The sequence below is a fragment of the Danio rerio genome, chromosome 25 (genome assembly GCF_052040795.2).
Source record: "Danio rerio strain M-AB ecotype USA chromosome 25, GRCz13ab, whole genome shotgun sequence".
Lineage (NCBI taxonomy): Eukaryota > Metazoa > Chordata > Actinopteri > Cypriniformes > Danionidae > Danio > Danio rerio.
The window spans coordinates 20631991-20647380 of record NC_141045.1 but is presented as its reverse complement, the minus strand read 5'-3'; the positions used below and the strand labels follow the sequence as shown (position 1 = coordinate 20647380).

Genomic DNA, 15390 nt, shown 5'->3' with positions numbered 1-15390 from the left:
CTCAATACTGCTCCACTATGTTTTTCTGTCTGAAAAACGTGACTTTATCTAGCTTTCAATAGAAACCAAATGGCATTTCATTGTGATCTTCTCTTATAAAAAAAAAGCACATTGTTTTGCAGCCACAGAGAGGTGCCCAAATTTTTGCATAAGAATTATTACTGTAAAAAATAAAGCTGACTAATTCGCAGATTTCACCTGTTGTGGGCTATTCTTAGAACGTCACTCCCATGGTTAATGAGGGACTACTGTATTTACATTTTAGAAACTGTTTCCTCAAATTTTATTCTGAAATCAAAATAACGAATAAAATTAAAATGATTAATATTAATATAATAAAAAAAGTAATTTGGAAAAGCAATAAAAAGTAATAAAAATACCTCCAAAATATTACCACACACAAAACACTTTTGCAGCTGTTTTATTATGTAATATATTTCTCTAAAATTAAATATACTTTAAAAAAAAAAACTTTACAGAGTAAACACAACTGGAGATTGCAAACAGTTCTTGAAAACGCTCATATTACACACATTTATAATTCCCAAACAATACATTCACATTTTATAATAAAAATACAGAAATTTTCACTTTAATCTCATCTAAAACAGAATCAAAAACATCTAAAACAAACAAAAATCACAAAAGAAAATCGTATATACAAACCAAACAACAGTGGTAAAATTAAACTGACTCTGTAAAGCTAGATCTGAGTGATTAAATATTCATAATTCTTATTCTTTATTGGTCTGTGCTCCTTTGGCTATTTATTCGAGTTGCATTGGTGTGGGATGACAAAACACACACACACACACACACACACACACACACACACACACACAACTACTATTGTCTCGATTGGCTCTATCTTTCTGCCACTGACTCGGAGATCATAATTACTACCTGACTCCACCGGAAGAGCTAATTACTGGTTTCAGAGCTGTATTTGCTGACAGATCCAACTATCAGCTGAATCTCCGCCTAAGCAGTTCTGTTTTGTTCAGGCACGAGTGTAGATAGCACAACATTAGCAGCTTACAAATAGATTACCAAGACCATATCGATCTTAACCTCAACCTTTAAACAGATACTGATCAAAAAATACTTGCAAGACATTTATTCGCTGCTGAATGCGAAGTTGGATGAGAGATCTGCTACAGAAGGAGACAAGGGTCCCGAGCTGGTACTTGGAGGACCACCGGTGTCTGCACACAGAAATACAGCACAGACACAATATTTAGGGTTTTAATAGTACTTTTTGTTTAAAAAACAATGCTGATTTAAACAAAATTGTGAAAATAAAATGCTGTATAATGCAATTAAGGCCAGTAGATGGCAACTTCATAAAGAAACACAATTCATGTGTACACAAATGGTGCATTCTTAACGGGATGTATCGTACTCCAAAGGCTACTTCCTAGTGTAAAAAATAGACTCTTTTCACAAAACGGTGATGACGCATTTAATGATCTTTCATTGAAAGTTTTTAAAGGTTCTGTCAAGTGCTCTAAAAATATGTATTTTTATTCGATGCTTGATGTAATCTTACCCAAAACATGAATAAAGTGGTACAGTGGAGCTCCTCCTCTTTTAAAAAACAGCCAATAGCGTTTTGTTTTGCCAGTGCGCAAAGCGGTGAGCTCAAGCATCAAATGTGAAGCGTCTTGAAGAGGGCAGGGCATGTCAGTTACAAGAGAGCACTTGATTGGTCACAATTTGATGAGAAACTGAAGTATGAGGTGACGTGAATAAAACCGTTGATCCATTTATGTGGAATTGACAAGAACTACAAGGTTTATCTGTATCAATTTTTTAACGCAAAAATTTTTAATTTATCACTGTTTTGGTGCACACTAGCTTATAGATATCCTATAAACTACCAATACTGATACTAACATTTCAAAATCTATATTTTAATTTCAGGCAAACTTTAATATGTAGATTTTCTTTGAAAATGATCTGCATTTACAAAGTTGTGCTTTGAATTAAATCATCTTTGCATCAAATAAAAAAAAAAAAAAAAACAATGAATTACCGCTTATGCAATGTGTTCTAATGCTGAGTCTATGGACGAGACAGTACATTTGACATTATTCTCTCTTCTGGCTGCCGTTATCAGTCTCACACAATTACTTTCTTTTTTGAAAGTCGTGAAAACACTAACGTGGAGTTTTTTTTATTTATTATTTGAGCAAACATGAATACAAAATGATATACTTCCCATTCACTGATCTTAGTAAGTTTAACCAACTATGCCACTTCCACTGCTGAAATACCCAGAAATGTGAAAAGGGTAAACATCGTTCTTGAAAGATTAATTCATTTTTAAACAAATCTCTTATTTAAGTGGTCCTCAACCTTTTTCTTACTGAAGAACGGCCAACGATTGACAATTTTACTGTGCACTGGGGTGGGGTGGATATGGAGGGTGCAGTGTTTCCCACTTGGTTGTTAGGTGACCATCAAGCGTTTTCTCAGCGGATGACAAGCTGACAAAACATTGCTGTCACTCTGATAACAGTTTTATTTATGGAAAAAAATGACAAAGTACTGCAGTGTTTGGGGGTTCTGTGCTTGTCTTATATATTAGTCTACGGAAATGTGTATATTTCATACAGGCTGAAGCTAATTGGTCAACTCCTGTCACGTGGCTCATGGTGCACTTACGGTATTCCTTCGCTGTGTCTGTCTGGAAGAAGCATGCGCCTCATGCCACAAACCTCCATTGGAAACAACCAACTTGTGCAAACTCTAGAGAAGATGTGAAATTTGAACGAGCCCTAAAAGGCTGCCGTCATTTGCGATCTCTATTGGTTGATCTTCGTGCACAGACATGGTGGATTCACTTGACTTGTTGACAAATGGGTTGCGGATCCATTCCTTGGCAGTTTGTGAGTTCTTCACTGGGCCTTTTCCCCTTAGCAAAAAAACTTTTCAAAGCCGTCAGTTTCTTACTCATTTTGCTGCTTGTGGTTTAAATTTGGGCGCTCAAGTGATCAAGATGTAACCGATAGAATACGGTCATTTTTCAAAATAAAAGACTTTAGATAAGACTCAGATAATCAATAAAATTGAAATAATTAATGATGTCTTGTGTGGCCCGGTGTCAATTGATGCGCGAACCGGTACCGGTCTGCAACCTGGTAGTTGAAAACCACTCGAAGGACACAATTACTCGACAACCCATGGAGTGATTTGTTCATTCACACATGCACACATTTGTGCAGCTGGAGAAGATTACTTCCTTTTTTCGAGTCTTCTATCGGATTTGAGTCATTTGTTCATCACGTGAAAGACAGAAGCCAATCATATGTAGTCAGAGCCAGAAAAAAATTTGATTCTCGAGGCCTCAGTTTTGAGTCATTTAGATGCTGTTACGTGATGAACGAATGGAACAAAAACCCAAAGACTCAAAAGATGAACTAATCATGGCTCCTTTCGGCTCAGACTGTGTGCATTGGTTAAGTTTATATGGGACAGTCTGTGTCATGTGAATGAACGACTCAAGTTTGAAGAAACATCAGAAGAGGAGTTATTTATAGACAAAAGATTCAGGTAAACAAGGAATAATTATTTTCTCTTTCTTATAGCATTCTAGTTATGACTTTTTTGTAGTGCGACAAATGTTTGTTCAGTAAACACCACCAGGGGTGATGCGGTGGCACAGTAGGTAGTGATGTTGCCTCACAGCAAGAAGGCTGCTGGTTCGAGCCTCAGCCGGGTCAGTTGGCATTTCTGTGTTGAGTTTGCATGTTCTCCTCGTGTTCGAGTGGGTTTCTTCCGGGTGCTTCGGTTTCCCCCACAAGTCCAAAGACATGTTGTAGGTGAATTAGGTGAGCCAAATTGTCCATAGTGTATATCTGTGTGCAAATGAGTGTCTATGGGTTTCCCAGTGATAGGTTGCGGCTGGAAGGGCATTCGCTGCGTAAAACATATCCTGGATATGTTGGTGGTTCATTCCACTGTGGCAAAACCAGATTACTAAAGGGACTAAGCCAAAAAGAAAATTAATGATTGAATGAACACCACCAGCATTTTTAGATATGTGCGCTACAGGGTTTGCATCAGGGTAAATCGAAAGATATACAACTTACGGTGTGCATTTAATGCAAAAATTAAAATTTGTCTTCTCTCTGATGCTTTTATTTTTAACAGCAGATAGCACTACATGCTTTACAAACAGCAGCACATTGCTTGTGTTCAATTCCATTATAATTATTATTAAAGTTAGGAAAGTTTAAGCGAATAACAACTAGGGGTGTGAACCTACACTGGTCTCATGGTTCGGTTCGGTTACGATTATCATGCCATCGATTCGATTTAATTCGATATCTCCGTGCATCATGATGCATTGACGATGCTTTCCATAGATAATTAGATTTTTCTTCACAACACAAGAATTTTTTTTATTAAAATCTATAAATATATTATGATTTATATATTATTTGTAATATTGCCCTTTAATACAAGCAGTAAGATATATGAACTGTACCTTTAATTTTACCTGCTCAAAGAAAACACTCTTTTTGAATGCATCAAACAAAACTCCAATACATGCACAGAAGACAACACTAGCATTTATAGCAAAATAAACTATTGTAAATAATATCCAGCTTCCTTTTAGAGCGCTGTCTTACAGCCCTATGATTTGTCATGGTCTTCGTCTGCACAACAGAAAGGGCTGCATTTGGCTTTAGAAATGAAAGCACTGTTCACCGATGAGTGACGCGGGAAGAACAGCTACGGTTACAGTCTTTATTTGCATAATACGCGGTTATCACAGGTAATTCTTAATAGACACAGGGGAGAAAACTCGCACCTCAGGCACGCTCGTGTCTGGATCCACAAGTATCGCTTTAACAGCCAAGAGGGAAGGAAAAGTTACATCACAAACAGGCCAGTGCAGCGGATCAAATGTCAAAAGTGTGTGTGAGAGAGACAGGCAGAGATGGACTATTCCAGCATTTCTCCGAGGTAATGAAATAGCTGCTTGTGTGCTGTGCCGCCTTCAGTGTCAACGAAAGACTTTCCAGAAAACTCACAAGCAGTTGAATCGCGCATAATTATTAAGAAGTAGGAGCGTTTTATTTAGTCGCCTTCGCCTCCTTTGCCATAATATTCTACTGCGACATCGCCCATAGAAGATAAATGACTTCAGTACATAATAACCGGTTATGATCTATTACTGAACCGGTATCGAATTGTCCCCATCTGCATCGCGGTGCACTGAAGAAACAAGTAATTTCGACACCCCTAATAACAACAGTGTTCATAGTGAGCTGTTACATTAATCTCATGACATAAAAGATAAAAACTAAAAACTAGCCTGGAGCGCCATATGCTGTTCAAAACTGAGCTCAGAATTGAAACATGAGAGAACAGGGATGCATTTAAAAAAATCTCAGAATCAATTTCACGAACGTTTTTTCACCACAGATGAAAAGTTTTTTTTTTATTCAACCATTATCCTTCTATATTGTCCTACATACAGAGCCTTGTGGACCTAATGTTACTTAATACAAAAAACGAACAATTACACCATAATCTGAGATACTTTTGTCTTAAAGCATGTTCCTGGCCCTGCTTTCACAAACAAAGATATTATAGTAAATGGGTTACAAGAGGCAGACAAAGCAGAGACAAACGCAACCTAGATTTTTAGTGAAAGCTGCTGCTGTAGGCCAGACCGAACATAAATCACCAAACTCTCAGGGGAAATAATGCAACATTAAAAGCCAACAGAAATTATCTAAATGGCAGAGCTAAAAGCTAGAATGAACCCAATAACTTCACTACTTGTTTTGCACTCAATATGAGGTTAATGTCTTATCTTACCCTACTAAAAATTACTGTGGCAGTATTGAGATGGTTTTAAAAAGACAACAGCATGTTAATATATACCATGGTAAAGTGAAGTATACTCACACCATAAAGACTGTGCAGTTGGCTGACTCTGGACCGGGGTGGTCACTGGGGTCTCCAGACTATCAACATCTATGGATGGCTGGGAGTGCGACTCAAACATGGCAGACAGAGCTAAAGAGAAAAGAAATTGTTTACATGTTTACTATATACTGTACAATCGTAAGCCCAAATTATATTTTGGTTTTCCGACATAGCATAACTAAACGTGCAAATTGTGCATCTATGTTTTAACACTGTGATGTTAGAGACTGGTTTGAATCCCACTTGGAGTGGTGTAAAAATGTGTATGCAAGTTGCGAATGTAAATTTCTGCAATTAAAACCACCAGACACAAGGCAGTGGAGCAAAAGAGGTATAAGGTCTAGATAAACATGTCAAGCAAGAGATTCTGCCGACAGGTTAAACAAACACAATGGTCAAACACAGTATCAATATTATTTTAAAAATACATGGATGATAAAGGTTCATCAAACTAAAAATGCCAATGAGGAATCAAAATACAAAGTACTTTATTAAAGGGTTCACGCAAAAGTAAAAGTTAACCCATGATTTACTTACCTTCAACACATTCTAGGTCAGTGGTCACCAATCTCGTTCATGCAGGCCATGCAGGTTTAAGCTCCAACTTGCCTCAACACACCTGCCTGGGTCTTTCAAGTATACCTAGATTAGCTTGTTTAGGTGTGTTTGATTAGGGTTGGAGCTAAAATCTGCAGGACACAACCTCCAAAACCTCCAGGAACAAGTTCAGTGATCCCTGTTCTAGGTGTACATGCTTTTCATTCATTCATTCATTCATTCATTCATTCATTCATTCATTCATTTTCTTTTAAGCTTCGTCCCTTTATTAAGCAGGAGTTGCCACAGCAGAATGAACTGCCAACTTATCCGGCATTTGTTTTATGCAGCGGATGCCCTTCCAGCTGCAACCCAGTACTGGGAAACACCCATACACTATTAAACAAAAGCAGACAAATTGTCTTTTGCTGTAATCTTGTGATTGTCGGCTTTGGTTGGTGGTATGGTGTAGCATGGACTTAAAGCTGGTCAACGCTTGTACCTGCAACTGGCTATTCCAGACCATTTTAGCAACCACATGTTTTGTGTCCATTCAGTGTAAATGAACTGTGATTTGATTCAAATGTGATCAACATCCTCAAGAAAAATTAGATGCCATGATGATCAAGTGACAATGTTTTCATCCACTTACTTTTGAGCCTCTTGAATTGTGTTTCGCTCCCGTTCTTACACAGTGTGGTCAGGAACTCGTCCACCTGCTTGAGGGACAGCGAGTTGTGTAGGGTCTCCAGTGGATAGATGGAGGGCACCAGCGAATAACCTTCAAACCCTGAAGCAAAAGAAGACACGCTAACACATGGTCCAAGACTAACTCTTTCAGCAGCAGCCCTCATTACTTATATCCCACTTTGAGCTCTTGTACTCAACACATGAAAAGAGCATAAAGCCAACTTCATATAGACACTGGGTCTCGAGAACTGATTTAGGTGACAACTGGTGCCCAAAATCCAAAGATGGCAGCAACAGCAGTCCATTGTACCATGTTGGCTAGTGACCCATTGATATCTTCACTATTAATTTGATGAAAATGAAAACTTTAGTCCACTAAGTGTTTGGAATCTCCTATGTAAGGCATAATCAGTTTAACACCAAGAGAATTAGGTTAGAATTAGGTAAGACTACTACAGACTAATAAACCAATTAGGAGCTTTACGTGTTTAACTAACCAATAAAGAGATTAGAGAAACTCATTTGAAAAACAAGGAGACTCGCGCTATAATGACGCTTCACTGAAATGAGTTTAATTGCTTCTTTGTTTGCTAATAATGTGTTTAGGTTAGTGTTAATGGAACTAGATGATGATAGAGAAAAGTGCAAAATGGAAGTGGTACCCTTTCCCGGTTCAATTATGACAAAAAAAGAAAGAAAGAAAGGCAGTTTAATTCAAAACTTTATAAGTGAGATTTGCATATTGTTAAAAGCTTTATTTATCTCCAAAGCTGGGTGCTCTGTAGTTCTTTTCTGCCCTCTGCAGTTTTTCAGACTGAACAGTGTGTCCTTCAGTGAACTGTTAACTTGAGAAGTTCTGCAACTGGATCATTCAATCAGTGAGATCCTGTTTCCACCTGCTGTTAGGATACATTTTCAGTGATTTGATCTAGTTGAGATGCAATATCGTTTATAAAACATAACTGCATCTCTTGTGACCATCTTTTTATTTTTATGGATTTTCTTATTATGGTGACTTGAGAAAGCCAACATACTGTTACACTACATAAACGTCTTCTTCTTAGACTATTTAAAGAACGCATCTCCTCCTAGACTGGTTATACCACAACCACCAAACTAACTCCAAACCTCCAAACTATACTGAATTAAGTTGCTTTCTTTTCCAACTGATCCGACTTACAGTTTTCTGAAAACTGACCCAGAAAATTCTGAAAGATCTTATTGAACATTGGACCAAACTTTGTGACCAGTGACCACATAACTTTGTGCCAGACTGTCATACAGACTTATGGTTGGGCTCATTTAACTCAGACTACAAATCTGCCAATCACTGATGACCTTTCAACTTACTAGCCACACCCTAGCAACCATTTACAGCACCCTAGCAACTGTTCCATAGATTTCCATTATAAAAAAATGTTATTGGTTTTAAATTAGACATACTAACAACATACCAATTGATACTAGCAACATGCTAATTGATACTAGCAACATGCTAAATCACACTAAATTCATGCTAACAACATGCTAGTTTATACCAGAAACATGCTAGCAGCATGCTAATTCATACTTAAACCAGGCTAATTTATGTTAGAAACTGCTTAGCAACTACTCTGAACACCTTAGCAATGGCCTACCAACACCTTTGCAACCACCAAGCAACCACCTAACAAGAACCTTAGCAACTGCTTAGCAACCACTCAGAACACCCTAGCTACCGCCTAGCAACACCTTAGCAACTGGCTGGCAACACCTTAGCAACCGCCTAGCAACCACCTAGCAACGCCTTAGCTACCACCTAGCAATGCCTTAGCAACCACCTAGCAATCCCTCAAAACATCCTAGCAACATCTTAGCAACAAAGTATCAACACCTTAGCAACTACCTAGCAACACCTTAATAACCGCCTAGCATAACCATAGCAATCGCCTAGCAACACCTTAGCATCCACCTAGCAATGCCTTACGAAACCACCTAGCAACCAATCAAAACACCCTAGCAACCACCTAGCAACACCTTAGCAACCACTAAGTAACATCTTAGCAACCACCTAGCAACTCCTTAGCACAGAAGTTGAAACATAAAACAACCTAGCCACACCTTAGCAACTACTGAGAACACCCTAGTAACCGCTAAGTACAAATTGCAACCACCTAGCAACGCCCTAACAACCAGTCAAAACACCCAAGCAACTGCTTAGCAACACCTTAGCAACCATTCCCCTATCAACAGCGTAGTAAGAAACATGCCAATCTATATTGGAAACATGCTAACCTATATGTAGTTATGACTGTTTCAAACTTCTCAAAAACGTCTTCCAATTATTTAAACTTTTAAACTACCTCAAACTTCCAGACAAGGCTTTCTCAAGCCACCATAATGTTTATCTACAAACTTTACATTTCTAGTTTCATCATGCTTTACATCCTTTTCAATAGAGTGAATGTCACTGAATTAACTAATTCATAATGTGTGGCTTAAGAGCCAGCAGGAACGTGAATGAATGAAAAGACCATGAATGTAATCCATATATTTTAGTACAGTGCAATAAAGTACAAAGACTTTATTTTGGTGCATATTCTTAAAACACATCCAATAACGATCACACGTTCGGTCACTGAATGCATTTCTGACAATGTCCAGAAGTAGCAGAATGAGAACAAGCTAAAACCACTGTAGCTTTGATTAGTTCGAAAATGTAACCCCAGTTAAATTGACAATTGACAATCATCCACTTGAAAATGCAACGTTATACCAGGTGCACAAGTTGACTTGTTGAAAAAATAAAAAAACTCATAAAAAAACAGCATATTCTGGTTATATGTTTTGATTTGAGCTGGTAGAGTAAGGTGACAAGGACTGACCTAGGACCAGATAAGAACCACACAACATATTAAAGCATCTTTTGGTGTTTTCCTGTTTTCTATAAAAACCAAACTTGAAATTAAGTATATGTGTGACATCAGCAGCATAGTGATGCAATATCTATGTCAATAGTTAAAAAATGCTTATTTATCTGGATTTGAACATTCTTTAAAAGATTTGGGATAAGTCAGCAAAAAATATAATATTGCTCCAGTGGTTTTTGAATATTATAAGAAAAAAAATAAATAAATGACACATTGTGCCTTTACCCAGCTCAAAACATATTTTACATTATCATTAAAAAGTTGCTCTTTGTATAATTTTTGTAAAGTGTTGAGTCTAAGTCTATTAATCAAAGTTGATTTAAAAAGGTGGTTTAGATTTGTACATATTTCACACTGAATTTTCATCAGTAGTTTTATTTGCTTCAGGAAACATTTCTTATTAACATCCATGCTGTGCAAACATTTTAAAACACTATTTACAGAAGATGCCCACTACATTGTAATTAAACATAGTTTATATTCCCAAATACTGTATACTGTCAGGCATATTTAAATCATTAGATCTATTAAAAGATTTTGTAAAAGACATAGTTCATCCAAAATAGAAAACTTAGATGCTTTTTATTCACCCTGAAGTGGCTACAAACCTTTATTTGTTTCATATAACATAACACAAAAGAAGATATCTTGCAGAAATCAGAAAACATGCACCCATTAACTTCCATAATAGGAAAAACAAATACGATGGAAGTTAATGGTTACAGGTTTCCAGTTTTCTTCAAAATATATTTTGTGTGTTTAACAGATAAAAAAAATTCAGACAGGTTTGGAAGGGTGAGTAAATGATGACAGAATCTTTAGTTTTGTGTTAACTATCCCTTTAAGCATCATAGTGCAGCAATGCAGAAGTCAGATTCAGTGTTATTTTTAATCTTTATCTTTTGCCACTATCCTTCAAACCACACATTTTTGTGCCTACTTGTCATTTTTTCTAAAGGAAATAACAAATGGCTTTAAGCCTCTGCTAAACATGTAACAAGTGCAAGAAAACTTCATTAGAGTGTTATACTTACTCCACTCAGAAGGCAACACAAGTCTTGACATTCACCAAGTCATTTGAACAAGCATGCGGTAAGAGAAGAGGAAGAGGTTACGAACTGTTATAGAGCAGAAAGAAAGTACTCAAAGAGAGAGAGAAAAAAACACAAGAATTCAGATGAAAGAGAACAGATAAGCTGAAGTGTCACACACTCATTTGTGCTTTTACGTCAGTAATGAGCTAAAAAGGCCTGAAGCAACAGAAGGGCTGAAGGCATGGAAGAAGTGAAGGTTAGTATTGGAGAAAGAAAACACGTGGAGAGAGCAATTCTGGGTGGACAGAGGACAGGAGGTAATGTAAAGAGGAGTTTTACACTCTCTGGAGTAAAGGTACAAATATATTACTGCGGTGGTACTTTTATAAACATTTCTAACTAATAAAGAGTTCATGATGGTACCTAAATTATTCATATTGATACATTAAAGAGTCCATAATGTACTTAAATGGTACTGTACTTACAGTATTAGTACCTAATTAGTACAATTTCAAAAAGCGTACCTTTTGAAAAGGTAGAGCCCCAGTTACAGCTTTTGTACCTTTCGAGTGTTTAATATCATGTTTGTATTTGTTTTTAAATGTAAGCAAAAAAAAAAAAAAAATAAATAAATAAAATTATATATATATATATATATATATATATATATATATATATATATATATATATATATATATATATATATATATGTATATTTATATTTGAAAAAAAAAGTAATTTTAATAAAATGTTTACTATGATAAAAATGAGACTAATTAAAATTTCTGAAAAGAGAGGAGAAAAGTTAAAGAGCAGCATTAGTTTTTGATATCATTATAGATTTTTAATATGCATTATTGCATGAAGAAATTAAAGGGCACCTATGATGAAGTCATCTTTTGTAAGAGGTTTGGACAGAACTGTGTGTAGTGTGTCCACAGTTATACTTGGGTGATATAAAGAGATTATGTTTCTTCTTTTAAATTTCATGACATTAAAATAGCATCCAACTCCCTCCAAATTTGAGGCTGACCGCAACATGATGTAGGAGTGCCGTTTCCCCGCCCACCGAATTGATTGACAGCTGCGTATGTCTCCACAGCAACACGTATAATCATTTCAACAAGACAGGACTTGCGCAAAGCAACCGGAAATAAAGGATCTGTTCAGCTCATCTGGACCTCAAGAATGAGTTTTACAAGTTTAAAACGTTTTTTTTAAAACGTTTTTAAAAATAAATGAAATCGATATATAATTCATTACCACAGCTACATGTCAGTACAATTATAAAAGAAGATGCTTCAATCCCAGTTTGTGGACGTTATATCAGGTTTATTTCGTACATTAATATAATAGATATCCATATGGTAGGGGATATTAACATGTATTCTGTTAAATTTACTGTGCAAAAACATTGCAAAGTAACGACATTGCATGCGACTCATCGTTGCAGAAAGGCTTAAATTAACTCCACAACAAATACATCAAATAATCATTGGAATAGTTCTTACTGTAGTATTTCTAACAAATGGTATGCAAGATCTGCTTCCTTCATGTCTGTCATTGTGCTATTTATTTAACCCAGCGGAAAATGGCTATGACAGGCACGTGGGAACGGTGGACAGGGAAAATTAGCTCATTTGCATTAAAGGCACAGGCAACAAAAACAACTATAATGTTCTCAGAGCTGAAATTCCAATATCCAGAAAGCTATAATAAATAAGCTGATGGGTGTTTTGAGCTGAAACTTCACAGACACCATCTGGAGACACAAAATATTTATCTTAAATCTTGAAAAACAGGTAAAATAGGTGCCCTTTTAATATGTAAACTGATACATAAAATGCATCTTTGCATCTAATTTTTATAATCAAATGAACAAACTAATATATTTAAATTTCAGCCAGATACATTTTTCATTTGTGAAATTTTAAAGACAGTGGATATTTCAAAATGTAAAATAAAGATGAAGATGAAAAATAATTTCTTATTAATATACTAATATTGAATGAATGACTAATAAATGAAAAATCTAATAAATCTAATTTGTTAAAAAAATCCAATAAAAAGAAATGAAAAACAGATTTAACATGATAAAAAATGCAATTCATTGAATGTCCCTGCTGGTTTTGTTTGCTTGATTTTTAGTAGTCAGTTATTCCGAATGGCAGAGTCAGATTCAGAAGTAGAATAAGAGGCACAAAGTATGAAAAGTGTGACTAGGAGATGACAGAGCTGAAGGAGGAGGTGATAAGAGGACACTGCAGCTCATCCACTGCCAGACTGACTCAGCAACATACAATTAATGAGCTCAAATTATTCGGTTTTGCTATGTCAGGAGCTACAACTATTTTCGGAGAGCAATTAAGAGAAGTAAAGACTCTAAACACAAGCTTAAGCATTACTATTAGCAACTGTTTATGCTGTTTGTCTCTACATGAAGCATCTGAATAGATTAGGTCTGCTCGAACCTCATAACATTTTGAGTCATTCACACAATTACACACTGTGCGTGCAGCACTTCAGCCAATTAACATGCACTTTTTATTTATGAAACATATGTAATACAATTTTTTACCCTTGGTTTTGTCCAATGCATGCATTTAGACTGAAAGAAATGGGCCTGATAAGTTACAATAATTCATATTTATTAAAAAAATAACCAACTGCAATAATTGATAACAAAACAATAATGCATTATTTAGTAATGTATAATTGTGTATTATATTACAAGAGGCACTATTAATTTACAATAATTATGAATTATATAGAAATTAAAATGCCAAAATTTAATATTACTAAACTGGCAATAATTGTAAAAGGATCCTGATGGCAAATGATAAAAAAATCAAAGCAATAAATAAAAAATAAAATAAAATGCATCAACAATGCAAAGTTCTATTACAATGGAACAATTACAATAATCAAAATTCATTCATTCATTTTCGGCTTAGTCCCTTTATAAATCTGGGGTCTTTATATCACAATGAACTGGCCTTGTACCAAACTTTCCCGCTTAATATCTATGCCTCAAATAGCCTCAACATTTTTTTTCCTCAACTCACTCTTAGTTGGATTGTGAAATTGATCAGAAATGTTTTATCGACAGCAGGTTCAACTAAACAATCTATTACAGCTCCCAATTCTGCCATAAATGATCACAATGCTGATGTACTGCTGACTCTACATCAGTGGAAAAAGAGCAAGTGTCATTTGTGTCAATAGAGAATCTTCCTCAGTCTTGACAAATATGCCAGAAGACGGAAAAAAATGACTGACACGCATTGATGAGGAACACATGCATGGCCTGTCTGAAGTCTGAAGGCTTTTCACGCTTGAGTTTCCCTCAAATGTGTCAAACTGTCAACTGAAATAAGTAGAGTTCAATTTTTTAAGCTCTTCTGGAAAAAAAAAAAAAATAACACTTAAATCTCACCACATGAAGCAGATTCCCTACAGATTCTCCACATTTACAATTGACAGAGAAAAAGACATGTGCTTTTTTTTACATGCCCAACAGAGACAGAATTCTTTTATCAGAAAACTTGAAGGGTGAGAATAATTCCATTCTTAGTTCGAAAATGTAACCCCAGCTAATTGTTAACATTTTCTTTAAAAATCAAAATGTTCTAAAATTTTTTTGCATACATTTCTAACCAAAAAAAAAAAAATCTGACTGACAAATTCAGCCTCAAAACTCAATTTGTTGGCAGTAATCTAATGGTTAGAGATTATTGAACGCATTCTTTCATCCACAATGCCACTACTGAGGTAAAAGACAATTGAGCAAATCACCAAACCAACTAAAAATAAAGGCCTAATGGTGAATTCACAAACATTCATGACTGGATTCACAATGCAGAGGTGTCATAGTTTGCTACGTTTAAAGTTCCTTGATTTTTACCTATTCATTTTATTAAAACTAAGATCATAAAGCATGACATTTCTTTAGATTGAACAATGCCAGAGCTAATCTTGACCCGTCATGTGGGATGTCTCCTAAGTAAATAAAATGTAAAATTGTAGTAGTTATATACAAAAATAAACAAATAAATAAATAAATAAATAAATAAATAAATAAACAGCTATTTTATATAAAACTGTGTGATATTACTCAATATCCACATTTTCGGATAATTACTGGCTATGTCTGTCAGCTTTCTTTCTCCAATACTTAATGAGTCAGTGAAGAACTATTTCATTGTTTTCTATGAGTGCACCACTTTTTTAGAATGGCAGCAGAGTGACAAGACACTCAGCATCTGTTACACGTG

The 15390-nt window shown here is 35.6% G+C and overlaps 1 protein-coding gene across 36 annotated transcripts in view; it reads right to left on the bottom strand.

Moving 5' to 3' along the window:
* Nucleotides 1–405: 405 nt before the first annotated feature.
* The window catches only part of ppip5k1b (diphosphoinositol pentakisphosphate kinase 1b), a 109024-nt gene continuing 94039 nt past the window's right edge, over nucleotides 406–15390 (bottom strand). For all 36 annotated transcript variants that reach the window (XM_087312113.1, XM_087312126.1, XM_087312131.1 and 33 more), the window contains 3 exons: nucleotides 7136–7273; nucleotides 5926–6036; nucleotides 406–1205 (listed from right to left, as the gene is read on the bottom strand). In XM_087312113.1, coding sequence (XP_087168239.1) covers nucleotides 1117–1205; nucleotides 5926–6036; nucleotides 7136–7273 — 338 coding nt within the window. In that variant the 3' untranslated portion in view covers nucleotides 406–1116. The remainder of the gene's footprint in view (nucleotides 1206–5925; nucleotides 6037–7135; nucleotides 7274–15390) is intronic.